Source organism: Atractosteus spatula, chromosome 14 (genome assembly GCF_055471065.1).
Source record: "Atractosteus spatula isolate fAtrSpa1 chromosome 14, fAtrSpa1.hap1, whole genome shotgun sequence".
Taxonomy (NCBI): Eukaryota; Metazoa; Chordata; class Actinopteri; order Semionotiformes; family Lepisosteidae; genus Atractosteus; species Atractosteus spatula.
Window position 1 is genome coordinate 5,847,400 of NC_142719.1, and position 19,933 is coordinate 5,867,332.

General features: G+C 37.4%; 2 protein-coding genes across 2 annotated transcripts; one reads left to right on the top strand and one right to left on the bottom strand.

Annotated features, from left to right (window-relative positions):
* Positions 1-229: 229 nt before the first annotated feature.
* Positions 230-10,477, bottom strand: LOC148820472 (uncharacterized). The gene is made up of 7 exons (XM_088933512.1): positions 8,794-10,477; positions 7,832-7,925; positions 6,933-7,111; positions 5,961-6,096; positions 5,108-5,267; positions 1,538-1,777; positions 230-346 (listed from the first exon to the last, which is right to left on the bottom strand). The coding sequence occupies exons 1-7, from the start codon at positions 8,866-8,868 to the stop codon at positions 289-291; spliced, it is 942 nt and encodes a 313-aa protein (XP_088789638.1). The 5' UTR covers positions 8,869-10,477; the 3' UTR covers positions 230-288.
* Positions 10,478-10,806: 329 nt separating this feature from the next.
* sf3a3 (splicing factor 3a, subunit 3) lies at positions 10,807-19,107 on the top strand. Its single transcript, XM_088933511.1, has 17 exons — positions 10,807-11,031; positions 11,874-11,921; positions 12,326-12,378; positions 12,755-12,860; positions 13,004-13,076; positions 13,404-13,495; positions 13,943-14,025; positions 14,133-14,271; positions 14,654-14,722; positions 14,814-14,881; positions 15,697-15,804; positions 16,077-16,146; positions 16,336-16,500; positions 16,994-17,104; positions 17,578-17,668; positions 18,191-18,246; positions 18,775-19,107. The coding sequence occupies exons 1-17, from the start codon at positions 10,936-10,938 to the stop codon at positions 18,850-18,852; spliced, it is 1,506 nt and encodes a 501-aa protein (XP_088789637.1). The 5' UTR covers positions 10,807-10,935; the 3' UTR covers positions 18,853-19,107.
* The last annotated feature ends 826 nt before the right edge of the window (positions 19,108-19,933 follow it).

Below are 19,933 nucleotides of genomic sequence, written 5' to 3' on the forward strand. Positions count from 1 at the left end.
CTGATCAGATATGCCAGAAGTTACTAGAAATGTTGTTGCAGTGGTTAGTAACTCCTTCATGTTTGAAAACCTGAACTTCGTTTTAAACTGCTTTCTCCATTTTGCATTAGATGAGAAAGAACTGGTTCTAAATCTAGTTAAATGTCATGAATGCTTTTTATCCATCACTACATAAAGGTAGTTTGTTCAATAAAATGTAGCCTTTTTTTTTCTACATTGAAACCAGTGTCTTCTTCACTCTTCTGATCTCTCACACCAGTAGTGTGAGCCCCGATCTTTGCAGCATGTTCACTCCCAAGCCATCAACAGCTTGTTGAAATTCACAAACACGCCATGACCAGGCTTGCTGAAAGAAAAAAAACAGATTACATGCTACATGACAAGTGTTTGAACACTGAAATGTGAAAGAGAATCAACATTTTATTTGAGAAGTTTATTTATTTAGGAAAATTATGACATGTTGTAGAAATTCCCAAAGACCTTCACGGCAGCAACTAGATTTTCACAAGTGAATCCTGTGGCTCTCACATGATGTTGAGTGTTATTTGTGTTTGTAGTTTTTATTGTGATGCCAAAGTCAGATTTTCATCCTTTTGGACAGACAATAACGTTATATAATAATAATGATGAAGCTGTTGAATTAGCCATTTTTAAAACAGAGATTCAGAACGAAAGTCCCCCTTCTCTCTTCTGTTAACTGAGGACCTTGGCTAGTTTCTAGCAAGTTTGTGCCAGTGTGCTTATTGCCAGTGTTCAGATTTTATACAACGAATATGGCATCTGAGACACACCAAACATCCGATTTCTTATTTATTCTTGTTTCCTACTGTATGTGTTCTAGGTTTTCTTTGAAAGACAGCTGTGCAAGAGTACTTCATCCTCTGCCCCTGTGGACTGGGGGACCATGAGAGAACCAAGTTAGCTGAGATCAATTATTACTGTTCACACTATCAGGGCACTTGGCAGGGTAGTGATATAGTCAGGGAGTCCCATTAATCATTAGCTATTGAAGCAATGCACAAAAACACAAGGGTCTTTACCCTGGCATTTTGTTTACATGCGCTGTGTTTTAGGTGTTTTTGTATTGTAGCACTTTACGTCAGCATCCCAAAACTTTCATGTAAACCTTTCATGCTTGTTATACTGTAGGTTGATTTTTCATGTCTAGTTTGTTTCGACACGCAGCTCATTTATACTGTTTCATTTCAGAATTAACAGCGGCACTCAAGGCAGTAAATCAATATAGCAGAGGCTTGTCTAGAGTCTGTTGGAAAATCATATGGGCTCGCCAGTTTCCTGACCTGGACTGGAGGTGTTTCACAACAACTCTGCTGTTTTGCTTCCCAGAAGGCTTGGCAAACAGCCTAAAGCTAATATTGTATTATACTGCTGTAAATCTGGAAAGGACTTTAATTTTTTATTCAGTAGAAACAGTCCACGCCTCTGATACATTTAAGATATGGATGAGCCACAGTGAAAGGTTAACTTTGGATGCTACCACATTCATCAGTATAAACACAGATATAAAAACACCTACCATTTAAAATAGCAGTGGCCCTCATACACTCCATCATGCTGTCCATATTCTGGTGTCTCCAGCTCTACTCCCACACAGAAATCCTGCATACCAGACAGGTATCCCAAGTACTGGATTGTCCCAGTGTTGATTCTCCCAGAAGGAAGCAGCAGGCGGACCCTGTGTCCGATTTGTAAATCCAAGTGGGAATGAGGGACAAACACCCTGTAAGGCTTTGTGTTGCTTCTTGTGGTTACTAAGCTGAAAAGAAAGCAATCGAAGCAGAAATGACATTTCTCTTGTTTCTTGCGGATTCCTTATGCTCTGCAACCTACTTGTCCTGTTATAAATTAACATTAGAAATGTATAAATTGAATTTAACTACAAAGAATCTACAATGTTCACTCCTTGTTGTCATGTACCAATATCACTGCATGTGTGACGACAGTAAGTTTATAGTGCAACTACTGTACCAGCACAGAGAAAAAAGGGAATTGTGACATTTTTCTGTGCATTTCTTCAGTGGTTTTCATCACATATAAGAATGCCAGCCATTCTCAGTACACTCCCCCAGCAAAACTGATAGTCCTAACATGATGTGCACAAAAAATAAACTGTACAAAACAACTGACAAAAGTAAACAGGATACATTCCAACTTTCAGACTTAAGTTCTGCCCCAGTGCCTTACTCCAAGTCAGATTAGGGTCAGACGCAGGATGGGAATTCAAGTAATATTTTGCACCAGACATTAAAAAAGAAAGTTCTCCGGTTTGTCTTTGTTTCCTCATTTTGTTTACAGTACAGAGCAGTGAAAAGATTTAATCAGTGTTTGTTTTTTTTGGTTGTGGTTCAAATTAAAAGTGTGAGGGACACAAATTTCTGGCAGGCATGAAAGCAGAGCTCTCTTAACAAAAGGGTTTGGGAGTGATTTATACTAGATTTTAAATAAGGGTTGCAGAAATAAAAAGAAACGTTACAGGGTTAAAAGAGAAAGGATGTGTACAGGGGAAAGGGGATGAAGCAGGTGAGAGGCAGTTTCATACTGCCATAACAGCAACTGATATCTCTGTGGCGTACATTTTCTTGTGTCGCAATAAGGCAGGAAGGAGTGATAAAGGTAATGATTGCACTGAATTCTTGAAATATGCTACAGTGTGCGGTCTACCTCACTTCTGCTTCTAACGCACACTCTGTGGGTTTCTCTGCTAAACTGACATCAGTAGTTCAAGGTAGTAACTTCTCTACAGGTTCATTTTTTAACTTGACAGGATAAACAGAGGAAAAAAAACTAGGTGAGTATGTTCATGCATGGGCGTGGGGGATTTCCAGTCCTAGAGAGTCAAAATCCAACACGTTGTGTATGGTTGCTGTTGTTTAATTATTTAGTCGAGTCCGACTCCTCGTGACCTCATGGGCTCTAGCATGCCAGACCTGTCTGTCAACAACTGCTTCTCTGAGCTCTACATATTCAGTACTTCAGTAATGCTATCTATCTTAACCTCTGCCGCCCCTTCCTCTGTTCCCTTCCATCTTTCCCAACATCAGAGTCTTCTCCAGTGAATCCTGTCTTCGCATTTTATGGCCAAAGTGTTTGTGTTTTAGTTTTACTATCAATCCTTCCAATGGACAATCTGTGTTTATTTCCTTGAGTATCGACTGATTTGATCTTGGAACTCTCAACAATTTGCTCCAACACCACAGTTCAAAAGCATCTATTTTCTGACGCACAGCCTTACTTATACTATAAGTTATACTGTAGTCCAACTCTCGCATCTATATATTACTACAGGGAAGACCATAGCTTTCACTATACAGCTCTTTGTTGACAATGTAATATCTTTGCACTTTAATATCTTATCCAGATTTGCCGTAGCTTTCCTCCCAAAAGGTAGGTCACCCTTACTGATCAGTTTAAAAAATAATGTCATTTTGTGATCAATTTATGATGCCTTTTCTTCAGTCAAATTGGGAGAGGACAGTTCTGGAAGCATGGTGTTCATATATTCATTGCAATGGATTGCCAAAACTTCTTTTAACATTCATTCAGCATGTGCAATAGAACTGAGCCAGCTTGATAACCTGTGGAGTGCGATGCGCACAGTTACTACACTGTTTAGTTAGGAGGCAGTTAATCTACTATATGCTTCTATATTGTGTCATCATTAAATGTGTAGGCTGGCCACACAGCAGACCCTGGCTAGTCCAGAGCTTGTTCTGCAGGGCGCGGTATAGACAATCAGGGATTGTCCAGCAGGAATCCGGCTTTTGTGTCTAGCTGTGTGCCACTCTTTGCAACAGGCTGTGCTGGCACATCTTGGCAGGACATGATGGATCACAGCAAGTGCCATGATGACATACTGTATGGGCAGGAGATGGAAGGAGAAGCTCTGACAGAGGAATACAACTCTGGCAACCAAGGAAGACCTTCATATTCTTGAGAATATGCACCTTGTTGAATGCTTTTCGCAAAGGACTTATGTAAGCAGTAAATCACCCCTAATTAGAAACCTGATCTGGTGACTGAGATTGGGTGTCTGTACACAAAAATAAAGAGACTTATTAAAAAAACTAAATTATTCCTTTTATCTAAATAATACATCTTGCATTGCCAATTTATTTGACAGGCCTAGTGCTTAAATAAATTTCAATTGTTTTGTCAGTTAATGAAGTTATATAAAGTTTTGGGGATTTGAGTACGGCTATATACAAACAGCTTTCAGAGGTTGATTTCCTGACAGGCCAAATGCTGCCCTCAAGTGAATTGTGGATGGTGGAGTACAAAGCTTTTGGGAGTAGCAATAATACATGGGTGAAAAGTGTTACTGTATCTATCACCCTTCAGTACTTTTGCTCCTGCAGGAGTACAGATCCTCTACTGTCCTCCTCTTCAGGGATGTGCTCAGGTAGATCCCAGGTCTCCTTAGTATCCATGCATTGGAAATTTGACCAGTGCGTAACAATCATGCTTAGCCTCTTACGTAAACGGAAACACTTCTCAAGGTGACATGAGTACAAGTTGTCCTATGTGATTATTTTGTTTGTTTGATATGATTGCTTGAGTTATACGATTGTTTATCTTTAAGAAAAGAGTTCCAGAAAACAGCCGTGAACCTTTTCTGTGGGGGATGATTCTCTGGACTTTTCTCGATAGCAATTTCCATTTATTCTATTTTACATTCACATCACCAATGGACCCCACAACTTCTATGCAAGTTAAAATTCATAGAGGTAAATAATGCCGTTTTCTGTCAACATTTTCTTCAGGAGACAGTGCACATGTGTTGCATTGAAAAGCACATGTATATGCCAGAATTCTCATTTTATCACCACTTCCTTATCTATGCAAGCACAGCAGTTTACATAGATAACAATGTGGTTTTCCTCCGAATAATAATCCCAATTTAATCTTGTGGTTTAGTCTTTCCCATAGAAACACAATATACAGTAGGACACTATGCAAAGTGGTTACAGGAATTCTAGAACTTCGGCTGTAGTTATTGTTCCTTCTCCTCCTAAGAAACATGGTCAAAATAATTTAATGAATACATTAATTCTAAAATACTGTATTTTAAAACAAACACACAACCAACCTGCTGTTTCTGGAAGTAGACGACGAGGGTCTAGAGCTGTTCGAAGAAGACCAGGAGAGAAGGCTCCCAGACAGGTCACGCTTAGAACTGGCAGACAGGTTTTCACTTTTCAGCGAAATCACATCTGTTTTCCTTTGGTGGTGTGGAAGAGGTTCCTCGCCTGAGAGTGATCAAATGCATTTCTCATACAAAAAAAAACACTGAAATGATTTTCAGTCAGTCACAAACAAAAACACGGGTGCCTGTCATTTGAAGCTTTGAAATTATTCTGTTGATGAACAAGTGGGTTCAACATACAGCAATGTGGACAAGTGGTTAGGTGTCTGGCCTTTGTGCAGAGACTTGTGGGTTCAGATCCCAGGTGGCTACACTGCTGCTGTATCCTTCAACATGCTCCTTTACCCAGATAGCTCCAGCAACCCTGCTGTGTAACATGGTTCCCCATTTTGTATGGGCTAAACAAGGATGGAAAAGTAATAGCAGTAATACCTGTAAGCTGCTTTGGAAAAAGATGTAGCATGCTTTATAATAATGCAAGGTTTAATACGAGACTTACAATGCATCTTCATTGTATTTCTGAAATTGAATCATCTCTCTCCTGGATAAATCAAAAGTGAGTATAATCGAGAACAAACACACAGAAGTAGGTAAAATTTTAAAGCATGCATATTTTTCATGAAACTGAAATAGCATATATGCTAAGACAACTGAAAGTAGTATAATTTAATGAGAGTGGACATTTTACATGCAGTACATAGCATGAAAACTGTAACATTGTGGCTAACATGTTTAATGGATTGATGATTCATTTTACTGTAGGAATGTATGATCACTGTTTGCATTTTAAACTTACTTTGCTTACTTGCACAAGCATCAAGCATGCAGTGGTTTTCCAGGTCAGATTTGGATGTCGTTATGTCACTCTCTATGAAGCCACTGATATCATCTTCGAATGGAGCTCCATTTCTTGCCAAGATTTCTGATATGAGCTGGAAAAATATATTTAAAAAAGTAGATTACTTGCCCATTTGAATGACTTTAGGATTTTGCTGTGTACATTTTTCTATATTGGTGGGGAAGTGTGAAATAGCTGCATGTTGCAGCTTGCTTCTGAACTCTCGTTGCCAAATTTAAAAAATGAAAGCCAAAACAAATATCGGCATACAAGTTGATTGTTTTTTGGCAGACACACTGATTTTATTTCCCCCTGCAGTGATATATAAATGTGTTATTATTTTAAATTAATTTTCCAATGTATTGCATGTTACTAAAACCACTAATGTACTGTAACATACCGCCAATCATTAAACCATCTCTAGGTTATCAATACTTATTAACACTCACAATTAACAACTACAACAAAGAGTGTTCAAAAGTTGTTATATGAGAAATTCATATAAGAAAAATGGACCCTGTGAGGGAATTCATCTCCGATTTTCCAATAAATCCAATCTTGTATGATCATTTTGACAAATAATGCCTCATTCTACCTTACAGAAGAACTGCATAGAAATATTTTCCACATTTATTTACACAGGACAAGAAAATCTAGAAGGAAACGAAAGTACTTAATCCGTCATAGAAAGTGTTCCTAAACTCTAGGTCTTTGGGTCTAGAATTCATTAAGGTTTTTAGCCTCTTTAAATCATCAATAGCATAAGAGTCAAGGGGAAGAGAAGTAACCCTTCATTGGCTTAACCCTCCTCCTAGATATATAGTTGTTTTAACTTAAAGAGACCGAGAATGCATGCTTGCTTGCGAACCTGTCAGGAACCTTGCAACAGGCTTTATGGATGCATATTCAGATACCTGTGGAGAAGGATACCTGATCTCTCAGTTCCAGCTGTTTTCTCTGCAGCTCCAGAAACCTCTTTTCCCAAACAGCTTTTTCCTTTGAAATCTGTGATTTCAATAGCTGAATTTCACTCTCAGCTTTGGATAATCTCTTGCGAACCAAATTACTGCAGTCATGAAGGTTTGACGTCTCTTCTGAGACTTCAGTATCTAGAAGGAATGTTCAATAGAAAAAATGGTATAAGTGCACACAGAGAAATGTGTTATTAGCAGACATCCCACAACCTCCAATAGGTATTTTAGTTTTTTTGCATTGAAGGGCCTCTGTTGTTTTACAGGCACTGATGTTTCCTACAATTTTGGGTTTAGTAAAGACTACAGCACTCTGAAAAACTACCCATTCAAGTTTAAAATCAAGATGAGTCATTCAGACAAATTAATCTCCATTTTACAGAGCTCCAGTTCATGGTGAGCACCCTTTCAAATCACAAGCAAAGGTGGTGGAGTAAAGGTAAGATTTGTTTCTGAAAGGATAGATTGAAATATTGCGCTTTGAAGCATCTTGAAACATCAGAAAACTGTTTTCTGACATGTTATGCGCTCCCTCTGCTGGAAGTATGCGTGCATAACATCCTACGTCAAGATTACAATCGAGAGATAAAAACATTTTTATTTCGCGATTTAAAATTACACCGTATTGTATTTTATAGTATTATACTACAAAATGCATGGAACTTCTGCAGTAAGGTACATCCAGTACAAGTAGTCTGAGCAAAATAAACATCAACACAGCTTCAAATTAAAATGTTTCATTACGTTTGTGGGCGTAATGTAGTAATAAAAGACTTGCACAACGTATTAACCTGAAAAATTACTGTAATTAAAAACTTTTTATCTTCTCATCGGGAAAAAAAATGATGAACCACAAACCTGTTTTTTCAAGCTTGGGGCTGTGAACTGTAAAATCTACAATCTTTCGCTTTTTACTGAGATAAGAAGACGTGATTGCTTGGAAAGGAGTCACCTGGAATGAAAGACAGAAAAGTGAAGAACTTGGCCACAGTATGGAAACAACAGAAACGCCTTGTTATCACTTCAAAGAGTTCCAAAGAAAACATTAGCCTAATCCGTTAAAATATTTAAATGAGAGTGATCGTGCTACACTTGGTACAAAAGAGATGGAACACATTTTACAAATATAGTACATCGAAAACTCTAAAATAAAACCTTTAGTCCTTTTAAATGGTTACATTTTAAGCAATTTAAGTCTAAAAAATTCAAACGAAATTAAAACTACATTAAGAATTCGTTATTGAAGTTTTTGTTTTTCAGTCTTAAATGATAGGAGGTTTGCAAGGCTTGCATATTCATTTATATTAAAATTGATATAGAAATGCATGAATCTGCAAGTTCTACTATGTTTACTTTTCACATACTGTATAACAGTAAAGCTCATCAGTGAGCTCTGAATTCCAGATTATTTGTTTGCTTGCACAGCTATGTGAATGTGAAACCACAAAGTTTGTTTAAATTGCTATGGTTTTGTCATTCCTTTATAGATATCATTTAGCACTGCATGTTATTTTTAAAAATGTAATAATAGTGTTACTGGGAAGTACACAGCAATAAAACATAGGCTTTTGGCTATAATTACAGCATGCAGTCCTGTCAGCTAAATCCAAATTACTAATAGCTCTCATCCTACATAACTACCATACTGTATATAGCTTTGCTTAATATCTGTCTTTATTCTTAAATAAAATCCCCATCTACACACCTGTATCTTGTTAAATGCAAACAGGCAATTAAATAAATTCAGGTTTTACTCTCTTCATGTATGCTATTGTTTTGTTACTTTATACTGTATAGCCTGAAAGTTTTTTTTTACTTACCCACATAAATCTCCAGAAACATATCAGTCCTCTAAATGTCCAATCTACCATAGACCAGAACACATAGAAGACCATATTGAAGCCAGCTAGATCTGTGAACTAGATACCCATTAGTGGAGCTATAAAGAAAAGGGATACAACAACAAACGACTTCATCCAGTGCTGCAGAAATGTAGGTTAAGTCAGGCACTATAAACTTTTAACCTGCATGTAATTACCATTTATTTTTTTAGCAACAACTTTAAAAAGTCAACGCTTGATAACATTATTTCATAACATAGTCTTTGCTTCAGCCATGTTGCAGTGGTTTAGTTAGAATCCTGCGAGGGGACATATGAAACACAGTCTCTCAGTGAGCATTTTAGCTCTCAAGGAAAATGAATTTATCTAATTGATTTCAATACATTTACATATGACCAGCATATGCTGCCAGCAGCAGCCACTGACGGGCTAATGATTGAAGGACAGACACATATAGTACAACTGTTTTAGCCCTGCTGTCAGTTCTGCTAAAGATTATCAGAAATCAGCATAGCCTAGTACATATTGCAGCTAATGCTACCTTTTAGTTCTGTGTCTTGGGAATCCTTAAAGCCTTTTCTAGAGAGATCCAATTGCTGCCATGTGGTGTGGAAGCCTTTTCTAGGTCAGAATGTAGTTACAGCCCAGGCGTGTTCCCTTGGCTATCGCCCTGTGTATAAATTCCCTGCTGTTGCTATGAGGGTTTGTTGACAGGTGAGAACCAATCCAGTTAATAAATCTAGCCTAATCCTCTTAGCCATTGGTGCTGGTCATCCAGTGGAACTCATACAAAAGTGAATTTGCCACTCTGCCCTAGTTCGCATGGTTAAAACCGTTCCTCTTTTGGTTATGTTTGAAAAGAAAAGCCAGTCCTAGTTGGATTTTTTTTCTAGACAAAACATCAAATAAATTATTTTTTATTCTTGGAACACGGGACTGGTCCCAGATATCACCCCCAGTGATTTTCAGATAATATACAAGATTTTATAGAAGATCAAATCCTCACAGTTTACAGTGTTGTTTAGATGCATGTAAAACAGTGTTGCATACGAACATACTGTATTGCCAGGTTCTAAAAGGGCAAAGGTTTGATTTGTTGTTAGTTGACTAACAGTAATAAAGCAATAATAATTATACGTTCTGCTTGCTTCCACCTTTCTCATCTATACGACACCCGCGGGTACAGTTATATTTCACAAAGAAGCAGGAAGATAACACTGTAACTCTTGGTCTCTACTGTGACGGGCTTCAGTGGCGCATAATATTTATTTAAATGTCGTGCTCGTCCAGAACTTAAAAACCACAGTTAGAGACCATTAAGCCGTTCACTGATGAATGCAACCACCTATTCCTGAGAAACGAAACGATTTGGTATTGTAACGCTTACGGGTTCGAGCAGAACGAAATCAATCCGATACGGACTAGACACACAAACACCAACTTTTACTCTTCTTTACATAAACCCCGGCTACAGGATTTACGCACACATTACGGGACCGAGGGAACACGTACTTAGGATAAGGGTGGTAACTCTTTAACAGAATCTACACACTTACTTATAGGGCACTAAACTGCAGGGAACACTTTAACTAATACAGGTATATTTACATGAGTAGGGTCAGCTGCAGGTCATCTTACGGACCCTCGGACTCCCCCGGCCTACAACTCCCAGCCTGCTTTGCGGTAGCCTCAGCGCCGAGGTGCACTTCCTCCTCACCACCGGGCGAGGGCGCTACAGTATTAGACGGCGACTTAAAGACGTGTTATTTGATATTCACAGTGTTTCGGATGAGTAAAATAGAAAGTGCTGGTTTGAATATCTAAATGGAATTCATGAAATGTTTTTTTTTCCTGTATTTACTTTTAAAATAGCGGTAATGATTTATTTGGATTTTGAGAAGTTACGACTTGACCAACACAAAAATGGACATAACGTCCCGGGATCTTTCGACTGCGTTTGTTGTTTCTCAGTTTGACACCGGACACTTTAGGGAGATGCTTTCCGGTAGTCTGAGCTGTGGTGCGTGTTGCATTCGCTTCCGTCTGTGTTGTGACTGTACGGGAGTGAAGCGGGAAAGCCTACAACTTGTCTTTTGTATTTGTTTCTTGTTTCATTAAAACATGGAGACCATTTTAGAGCAGCAGCGGCGCTACCATGAGGAAAAGGAAAGGCTCATGGATGCCAAGACAAAAGAAATGCTACACAAAAAAACTACGGTAACTTGCGCAGCACTCGCCTTTGAGTTAGGCCCGTGTTTGTGGACCCGCAGATCCCGGCAAATTAGGAAAAACCTTTTTTTAGAAAAAATAAATCAGTAGAACGGTTCTGTGTTGTTTATTTTAATGTTGCAGAATTGTTTCGTTGTTTCATATGTTTTACGTTCAAATAAAATACCTGGTTTTAGATTGCAAGATAAATACTAGGTGCTTTAAGGTAAGAGATTTCAGAGGCTGTTTTCAAGCTGTGGTACACTGTTGTTTTTAGTGTTTTTATTCATAACCGCCTACGTTAACTAATTACCTGGTTAAATGTGAAAAATGTAACCGCTTTCCTTGTTTTGGGGGTATTGGGTTTCTTCTACGCGTGTGAATATGTTTTTTAAACATTTTATTTTTGACCATATGAAGCAAACGATCTGCTAGCAGTTTTTGATTTTCTTCCACCGAGATGGAGAGCTGCTTGTGAACTTGAATAGATGGCTTTATATTGCTTCACATGAGTTATATTCACGCTTTGTATTCCAGTGAAAAATTAGCAACCGAAAGTGGGATGCAGAAATAAAGCAGCTGGTGCCTTTTAACTTGCCCTTTCACCTATTTCTTTATTTAAATTATAGTCTTATTTGGAGGTGTAATTAAAAGTTCTTAGTATTATTACAAATTCTAGTAGTACTTTGGAGGATACAGTGACAGGTAACTTTATGCAGCAACATAATTACTGTCGGTGATTTTGTCAACTGTGACGTTGGTCACTGTCAAATGTGTGCTGTGTATGTATGGATTTTGATCAACTAAACATTCTGATTGGTCACAGAGCTGATTTTCTCTTTCTTGTTTAGTTAAGGGACCAGATAAACTCAGATCACCGGACAAGAGCGATGCTGGATGTGAGTAATGCATTTATATCCCATCTTAAGTCCTACAGCCACGTCAGATATTTGCTTGATTTGTGGTCCTTTTTTATTTCATGGGTAATTAAATGTGTTTCACAAGAGACGATAACACCCAGGAATTGGATGCTTGGTATGCTTAGTGAGACAAGCTTGGCTTAACCTGCTTGGTTAAACCCAGTTCAGACCGAGAGACCCAAGGGGCAGCTGCAAGGTGGAGATGGGTTTGAGTTGAGTATCTGTAGCGAGTTACGTCATGATGGAGACTAGGTACAGCTCTGTGAGATTGACTTGTCACCCTTCCCGCACTTCAGTTTATAACTTCCACGTAATAAAATATAAGATTGTACCTTGTTAAGTGTGTTTTAGAAAATACAACAGCATTTTAATTGCTTTTCCAGAGGTACATGGAAGTGAGTGCAAACCTGCGGGATTCCTATGAAGATAAAGATGGGTGAGTCTGTGGATCCAGACGTTATTTTCTGTTGGTATATTGATATAAACATGTCATTGCAGAATGATTAATAATGCTGCATGAACTCTTACTTCAGATGATCTGATTTTTGTTAACGAGTAGATTGCCAAACTTAATTGTTCTGCTGTGCCGTGAACAAATCGCCAGACAGTACCAGATTCTTCAGTTGCCTGTTGGTAGATTTGTCATACAAAGGCATTAAAACTCACTTGCTTTCACATATTGAGCAGGTAACATTTTAAGATGACTTTATATAACCATGGCATTAATAGATATTTACAAATGCATTTCTAAATATTTGGGTTTTTTTTTTAATTTGAATATAATGTTTCTTTCTGCATGCCTGTCCTCACAGAATGAGAAAGGAGGAGCTCAATGCTATTTCGGGACCAAATGAATTTGCTGAATTCTACAACCGGTTGAAGCAGATAAAGGAATTTCACAGGAAACACCCCAATGAGGTGAACTTACACACAACACAACAACGCATTTACCTGAGACTGCAATTTAATTGTGATCTAACGTTTCATATTAAGCATGCTTTTCTGTTCCAGAACTGTTTATCCTTCTTTCTTAATCGTGTTAATGTTTTTTGATCATTTAGATCTGTGTTCCCATGTCTGTTGAATTTGAAGAGCTAATGAAAGCCAGAGAAAACCCCAGTGAAGAAGCACAGAGTAAGACGAAAATCTTTTGAGATTAATCCAATTATGATTTGGAAGGAAAGCAAATCCTTTTTACATGAATACATTATCTAACTCCTTTCACAGTAAATCTTTTCTTAGATCACTTTCTAGTCTCTTTCTTTAGTTTAATTTGTGACCTTGTTGACTTAATTTTCTGTGGTGGTATTTCTGCATTGTTAATGTCAGAGATGTAAACGTGATGAAGAATGCAGAATTATGACTCAGAATAACGATTACTTGGTGATGTTATCTTGAGTAAGAATATCTTTAGTTGTGTTCTAACCTATTGTTCGTAAAACACTCACTTCTTAATGTTAGATTTAGTTGAATTCACTGATGAGGAAGGATATGGACGATATCTTGATCTTCATGATTGTTACCTGAAGTACATCAACCTGAAAGGAGCAGAGGTAAGATCTTGGATTTAGCTTTATTTTGTTTTACTTGTGCACTTGGATATCATTAACTGCTGGATAAGGAAATAAAAATGGGTATTTGATCAGGATTGTCCATTAGGGTACGAATAGATCATTGTTCCTACCAAGAATCTGCTTTATGCATGGATAACTTTCAAGAAGTGCTTTGTGTCTTGGATCGATTTTCATTTAGTTGTCTTTTGTGTTGTCTGGGTTGGAGTGCATTGTAAATCCTGAAGACATTGTTGTCTTGACTTTGTCGGTACCTTTGAGAATTTTGAGATTAATGTCTTTCAATATCTCATTCCATGAATCTCAGGAATATACCTAACCACTCTGCCTTTGCCTGCTTCCAGAGCCACAACCTTTTTTAAAGAGTCCATCAAAACAGTACACAATTATCAAAAGGAGATCTCACTAATGTTTCTTTTTTCTTTTTAGAAAATTGAATATATTACATATCTGTCAACATTTGATCAGCTATTTGACATTGCAAAAGAAAGAAAAAATGCAGAGTACAAAAAGTAAGTCCAAGTTTGTTGCTTCACACTTTTCTCAGATCTGTAATCTTACATTAGTTTTATTAGTGTATTCAAGAAACGCACTCACAAATCTTTTTGTTCATCTTTAGGTATCTGGAAATGCTTTTAGAGTATCTTCAGGACTACACTGACAGAGTTAAGCCCTTGCTAGATCAGAATGAATTGTTCAACAAAATACTCAACGAGTTTGAGAAGAAGTGGGAAAATGGTACCTTTCCTGGCTGGCCGGTACGTTTACCAAAGTGCTTGAGCTCCAGAATGCTCATGTTAAAAAAACTCGGTGTGCTGTTTTATTATTGTATTATTTTTTTGCAGTTCCACATCTATGATGGGACTGCTGTTAAAGGTTTTATCACTTTTTGTTGTTCGAGAAATTGCATATTAATGAACTGTAAACTGCTAATAAGTACCATTATCCAAATATAAAGTTAGGTAATGGAAATAAAATTAAAGGCACTGTCACATTATGTGGTTTAAAAAGAGAAACTTTGGCCGTGGGCATGTAAATGTATTTGACAGGAACTGTGTGTTCCTGATTGGAGAATAATTTGGGTTGTCAGCAATTTCCTTGAGAAAAAGTCAGCTCACTTCTGTTTTGTCTTCTTAACAGAAAGAGACTAGTAGTGCACTGACCCATGCTGGAGCTCACTTAGATCTTTCTGCGTTTTCGTCTTGGGAGGTAAGATATATTTTCCACGTGTTAGCATGACGTGTAAGTTGCCTTTTTAATTCCTTTCTTACACACAGTGCTCCTTCCTGTTCCCAAACAGGAGCTGGCATCTTTGGGGTTGGATAGATTGAAGTCTGCTCTCATGGCTTTAGGCTTGAAATGTGGAGGGTAAGTATTGTTAGCTCTTTTCAATGTAATCTAAACTTTGTTATGAAGACCACGTTTCATTTTCCTTGGGTAGTATTCCTTGGATTTCACTACTGTGTCTGTGCATGCAACATTTATTTTAACGGGTTATTGACAACAAAAGGGTCTTTTTGTAGTTCTTCACAGTTTCATGCATTACCTGGCAGGCTTTGGTCCTCCACTTAAACCTATCTGCGTGTACTTGGTTCTTTTCAGAGAAGACACAATTGTGTACTTGATGGTAATGAAGGCAAATCACATTTTCAGTACAGTCACTCTGTACAGAAGTATTTGTCCTATCCACTTCTTGTTTATTGGCAGCGAAAAAATTAATTTGATATCCTAGCCATTTCAATACACATCTTAGCTTCATTTCTATCAAAACCAAAATGTCATTGTCATGACCTTTCCTACCAGTCAATCAGATTGGAACTCTTTGGTCTCTGGTGAATGCTGCTGTACTTTGTTTTGTCCTTTGATCCCTGGTTCAGACTTTAGTGGACACAAGTGTCATCATCTTTTTGTGTTGTATAAAATGACACACTCATGCATATCCTTTGTGGTTTTATATATAGTCTTTCCTTGTGTGTGGGGGATCTGGTTGGTTTTGTTCCACTGTAGTACAGCTCACCTGATGCCCCTCCATATTTGATCCTTATCCAGTTGTCCCTGTGTCTATGCACCCGTCTCTCTTTATAATATTAGAAAAGATTAAAAAAATGACTGTTAAAAGGGTGTGAAAGTAATATTCTGTTGAGTGCGTTTTTATCAGATTAAGGTGTTTATCGCTTATTCAGGACTTTAGAGGAAAGGGCGCAGAGGCTTTTTGGCACCAAGGGAATGTCTCTAGAATCACTGGATCCCTCGCTTTTTGCCAAGAATCCCAAATCCAAAGGACCAAAAAAGTAAGAATCTTTACAGTTACCTATTTATTGAATATATCATGTTCAATTTGATATTGATTCATATCATATATGAATTATGTCATGGCAATGTAAAAATCAGAAAATAATACTGGTCAGATATTAATCCCAAATTTAAAGTGATTGGTGTGTCTGCTAAAAGCATGTTTTCCCACGGTTCTTGACTCTCTTGTCTGATGATGTCTTTTGCACCACAATTGTCATGTGGCCCTGTGCTGTTTCTAAAGTAAAAGATTCACATTGCTGTTTTTTAGGGACACAGAACGTAATAAAGAAATTGGTTTCCTTGAAGCGCAAATCTATGAGTACGTGGAAATCCTAGGGGTGAGTTGTTGATCGTATGGAGCTGTAGTATTATTACCAACACTGTTGCAGTTAAAAAGGATAATTGAATTGTTTGATACAGTTTTGATAGAAGCTGATGAAGAGACCCTCTTCTCACGTATGTTACTGGAGAGAAACAGCAAGTCTGGCGGTGGCCGGCGCCTCACATGGTCCTCACTGTTTCCGTAGGAACAAAGGCAGCTGACTCACGAGAACGTGCAGAGGAAACAGGCACGCACAGGGGAGGAGAGAGAGGAAGAGGAGGAGGAGCAGCTGAGCGAGAGTGAGAGTGAGGATGAAGACAACGAGATCATTTACAATCCCAAAAACCTGCCCCTGGGCTGGGATGGCAAGGTACACACCCTGATTTTTACCCTGGCCTTTACACTGTCCACAGCAGGTACTGGTGACTTCCTAAGACAGGTTCCTACGTCATTCATCTTTGATGTGTAATTGCCAAGCACCCTCCAAAATATGTCACTGCCTTATTACATTGAAAATACTGAAACTTTACAACCTAAAAGATAGGTTTATAATTAGTGGTTAATATTACACCCACAGAAGCCTGTTTGTTTGGCAAAAAATACACAATTCACTGGTGTATTTAATCTATATTGATATTTTTATAGCATGGCTTACAGACCAAGCACTGAAAAAATCCAGTCCCTAGCTAGCGCAGATGTGCATGCCTGTCATCCAGTTTCTGATTTTAATGAAAGTGAAAGTAATATTCAATAATATATTTTTGTTATCAAATTATACAGCTACGTGTCCTTTGAATTATTGTTTCAATCTTGTGATCTTTTGAAGGCGGTCTTTTTTTATTCCTGTTTTTTGATGCTTTCAGCCCATTCCATACTGGCTCTACAAACTTCATGGTCTGAACATTAACTACAACTGTGAGATATGTGGAAACTACACTTACCGAGGACCCAAAGCGTTTCAGCGTCACTTTGCGGTAAGTTTTTACAAAAACTTGAAAATGCCAGTAAAGGTTATTCTTTCTTTAAGACGCGCAGTTTAAATTGTAGGCGATTATGTGTGAAAAAGGAAGTATAGGCTTGATAACAAGGAAAAAGATCATTGCATTTGCAATTTTAAGATGTATTAATTTGCCCTATCCAGATGCTTTGAATTGCAAATGTAGTAAAATTTACACATTATATTCAGTGGTCCCTAACACAAGGTTAGCCATTCGTCTTTTGTAAGAAGCAAATAAAGTTTATTCTTCTCTTTTCAGCCTGGAAAAGAAACACAACATTTCGGCTGTTGAGCTTTCTTCAGGTGTCCGAAATGTTGTGTTTCTTTTCTTCTCTTTTCGGCATGGAATAAACCTTTACTTGTTTCTTTGCAGCCTATCCATGCTGACGCAGCACCCTACTTAAATCTTTTGTGTTTTTTAAATCTCCTCACGGTTTCCTTTGCCATCAGGAGTGGCGTCATGCTCATGGCATGAGATGTCTTGGCATTCCCAATACTGCACACTTTGCCAACGTCACACAGATTGAGGATGCAGTTTCACGTGAGTAGAATATCTCAGTGGGGTTCTTAAAATCAAACTACATGTAAAGCAAAATATGTTGCTTTTTAACATCTTTTCGAAGTGGAACCAATTTTTCTGAAGCAATGTTTGTAGGTGTACAGATATGTAATTAATAGGTTATTTAGTGTTTTCAGGTATGTTTTTACTGACTCCCAAGTAACTCACTACTCAGAATTTTGCCAGTTCACATCACTGGTGGCCAGGATTCCCCAGTTGGCAGTGTTTTGCTGGGTGTACGAGTTATAAAAAATAGTGATTCAGTTGAGTAATTTATGTAACGGTTAACATTGCCATTAAGAGCATTATGCAGTTCAATTTCTTTTGTGTTTTGAATGTTAGAAAATGCTCTATTTTCATTTAGATTAGAATTAGAATAATAAAAGGCTTAATTCTTAGCTTTAGTGTGTCATGGTTTAATAATGAATGATCAAGCCATTTGAATAGGCTGCCATTCTAAAATACATTTTAAAGACGGGATCTGCATTATTATTTTTTTAATAGTTTGGGCCAAGCTGAAGACACTGAAGGCATCTGAAAGATGGCAACCAGACACAGAGGTGGGTTCATTTTTACAATGTTTTAATACTGATATGAAGAGCTCAGTCAGAGAGTAGCCAAGGTATTGACACACAGACACAAATTCTGTTTTTGTAGCCTAGAACAACAAACAGATGACTAGTGTTTCTTGTTGGAGATTGATGGAGGGAATGTGATAGGGTGGTTGTGTAAGGTTAACATCTTGGAAGTTTGTATTTTGCTTTTGAAGTTCAGTATACAGATACAACCCTGTATCCTTTCATTTCCTTGAAAATTTTAATTTTATTAATTTGCTTTCAAAAAATGTATTCAGGTAATTATGACAATCTTAACACCACTTATATATAGTCATGTATAAAAATAAGGGCAAAAATTAGTTTATTGCATTATTCAAAGTCCCAGTATGGTATTCCCCAAATCCTCATTTTGTTCCAGCTCACACAACAGAAAGAAAATTACATAATCCAAACAATTCCTGTAACAACAGGATAGTGAGAAAAGAAAATGGCCACAAGATGGAGTTAAAGGCTCATTGTTTTTAACTACAGGAGGAGTACGAAGACTCCAGTGGAAACGTGGTCAACAAAAAGACATACGAGGACTTAAAACGACAGGGTCTGCTGTGAAAATGAACATTGTGAAGGAAGTTTGTGCGAGATGAAAGGCTCTACCCTCCTGATTTTATCCCATTTCACAGCTGAGGCACACATCTCATTCACTTTGCAGGATGTTTTATTTTTTACACCTTAACTCAGCTGTAACATTTTGTGTCATCCAATTACATAACATTGCTTTTGTCTAAACTCTTCATTTGCCAACTTTTGTTGCAAATGATCTTGTCTGTGATCTCACTGTATTTAATAAAATTGTCAGGATTTTGATTTCCTGGTTTCTTTGTCGCTTACTATTCCTTGTGCAATGGGGTTGGGGTTCTTGTTTTCATTGGTTGCAGTCAGTTTAATACTCTTCAAGCCAAGCCTGTCCATTATAACAAACAGGTCAAATCCTGGTACAGTTGTATGAAAAGTAAAGATGTTTGGGGGAAAAAACAAGTCTTCAAATTCCACTTCTGGGATCCACACAAAATATGAAAATCAGAGAAATACAAAGTGATCTGTTTTCACTAATATGTTAATAGAACGAGCAATGCTTATTTAAAGAAGGAAATTAAGAAGAAGGAAAAGGAAAAGCATTCCTGTGATTGCAATTTCTTTTCCTAATCCCTGAAAGACCTTGATTAACATACAAGAGAAAATAAAATATTAGGAGCAAATGTCCCACCCAGTGTCTCAGAAAATTTATTTTATGTTTATATAGGAGGAAGTGTTTGTATTTACTTTATCTGCATCATTTTAAATTGTATATTATGAAGTTTTAATTTTTCCAGGTCCCACCTTGATACCTTCAAGTAAATATCAAAATTCAGTTTTTTTTAGTTACTTGACATTTTTTAGTTGTAAGAAATGAACATAGTGCATATTTAGTTGTGCATGCAAGTCTGTGACAAGTTGATCAGATTTCTTTAAGAAGGAAATGATCAAAAGATGTTCCGGTCCTAATATTCTTTATCTATTCTAGAGCACTTTATGATAGTGCATTGCTGTTAATTTCTCATCCTTGTTAAAAATATTACATTTTTTCAGAAAAAGATCTACAGGAAAATGTCCTGCGTTTCTATTTTGAAATAAAGTAGCTGTGCATGTTTTT

What these genes read in the sequence shown, in the direction of transcription:
- sf3a3 (XM_088933511.1), top strand. Translation starts at nt 10,936, where the DNA reads ATGGAGACCATTTTAGAGCAGCAGCGGCGCTACCATGAGGAAAAGGAA. An exon ending in CCCCAGTGAAGAAGCACAGA is followed by an intron (nt 13,077 to 13,403) that starts GTAAGACGAAAA and finishes TCTTAATGTTAG; the next exon opens with ATTTAGTTGAATTCACTGAT. An exon ending in GATTGAGGATGCAGTTTCAC is followed by an intron (nt 17,669 to 18,190) that starts GTGAGTAGAATA and finishes TTTTTTTAATAG; the next exon opens with TTTGGGCCAAGCTGAAGACA.
- LOC148820472 (XM_088933512.1), bottom strand. Translation starts at nt 8,868, where the DNA reads ATGGTCTTCTATGTGTTCTGGTCTATGGTAGATTGGACATTTAGAGGA. An exon ending in GTTTCTGGAGATTTATGTGG is followed by an intron (nt 7,926 to 8,793) that starts GTAAGTAAAAAA and finishes CTTTCATTCCAG; the next exon opens with GTGACTCCTTTCCAAGCAAT. An exon ending in GGCCACTGCTATTTTAAATG is followed by an intron (nt 347 to 1,537) that starts GTAGGTGTTTTT and finishes TTTTTCTTTCAG; the next exon opens with CAAGCCTGGTCATGGCGTGT.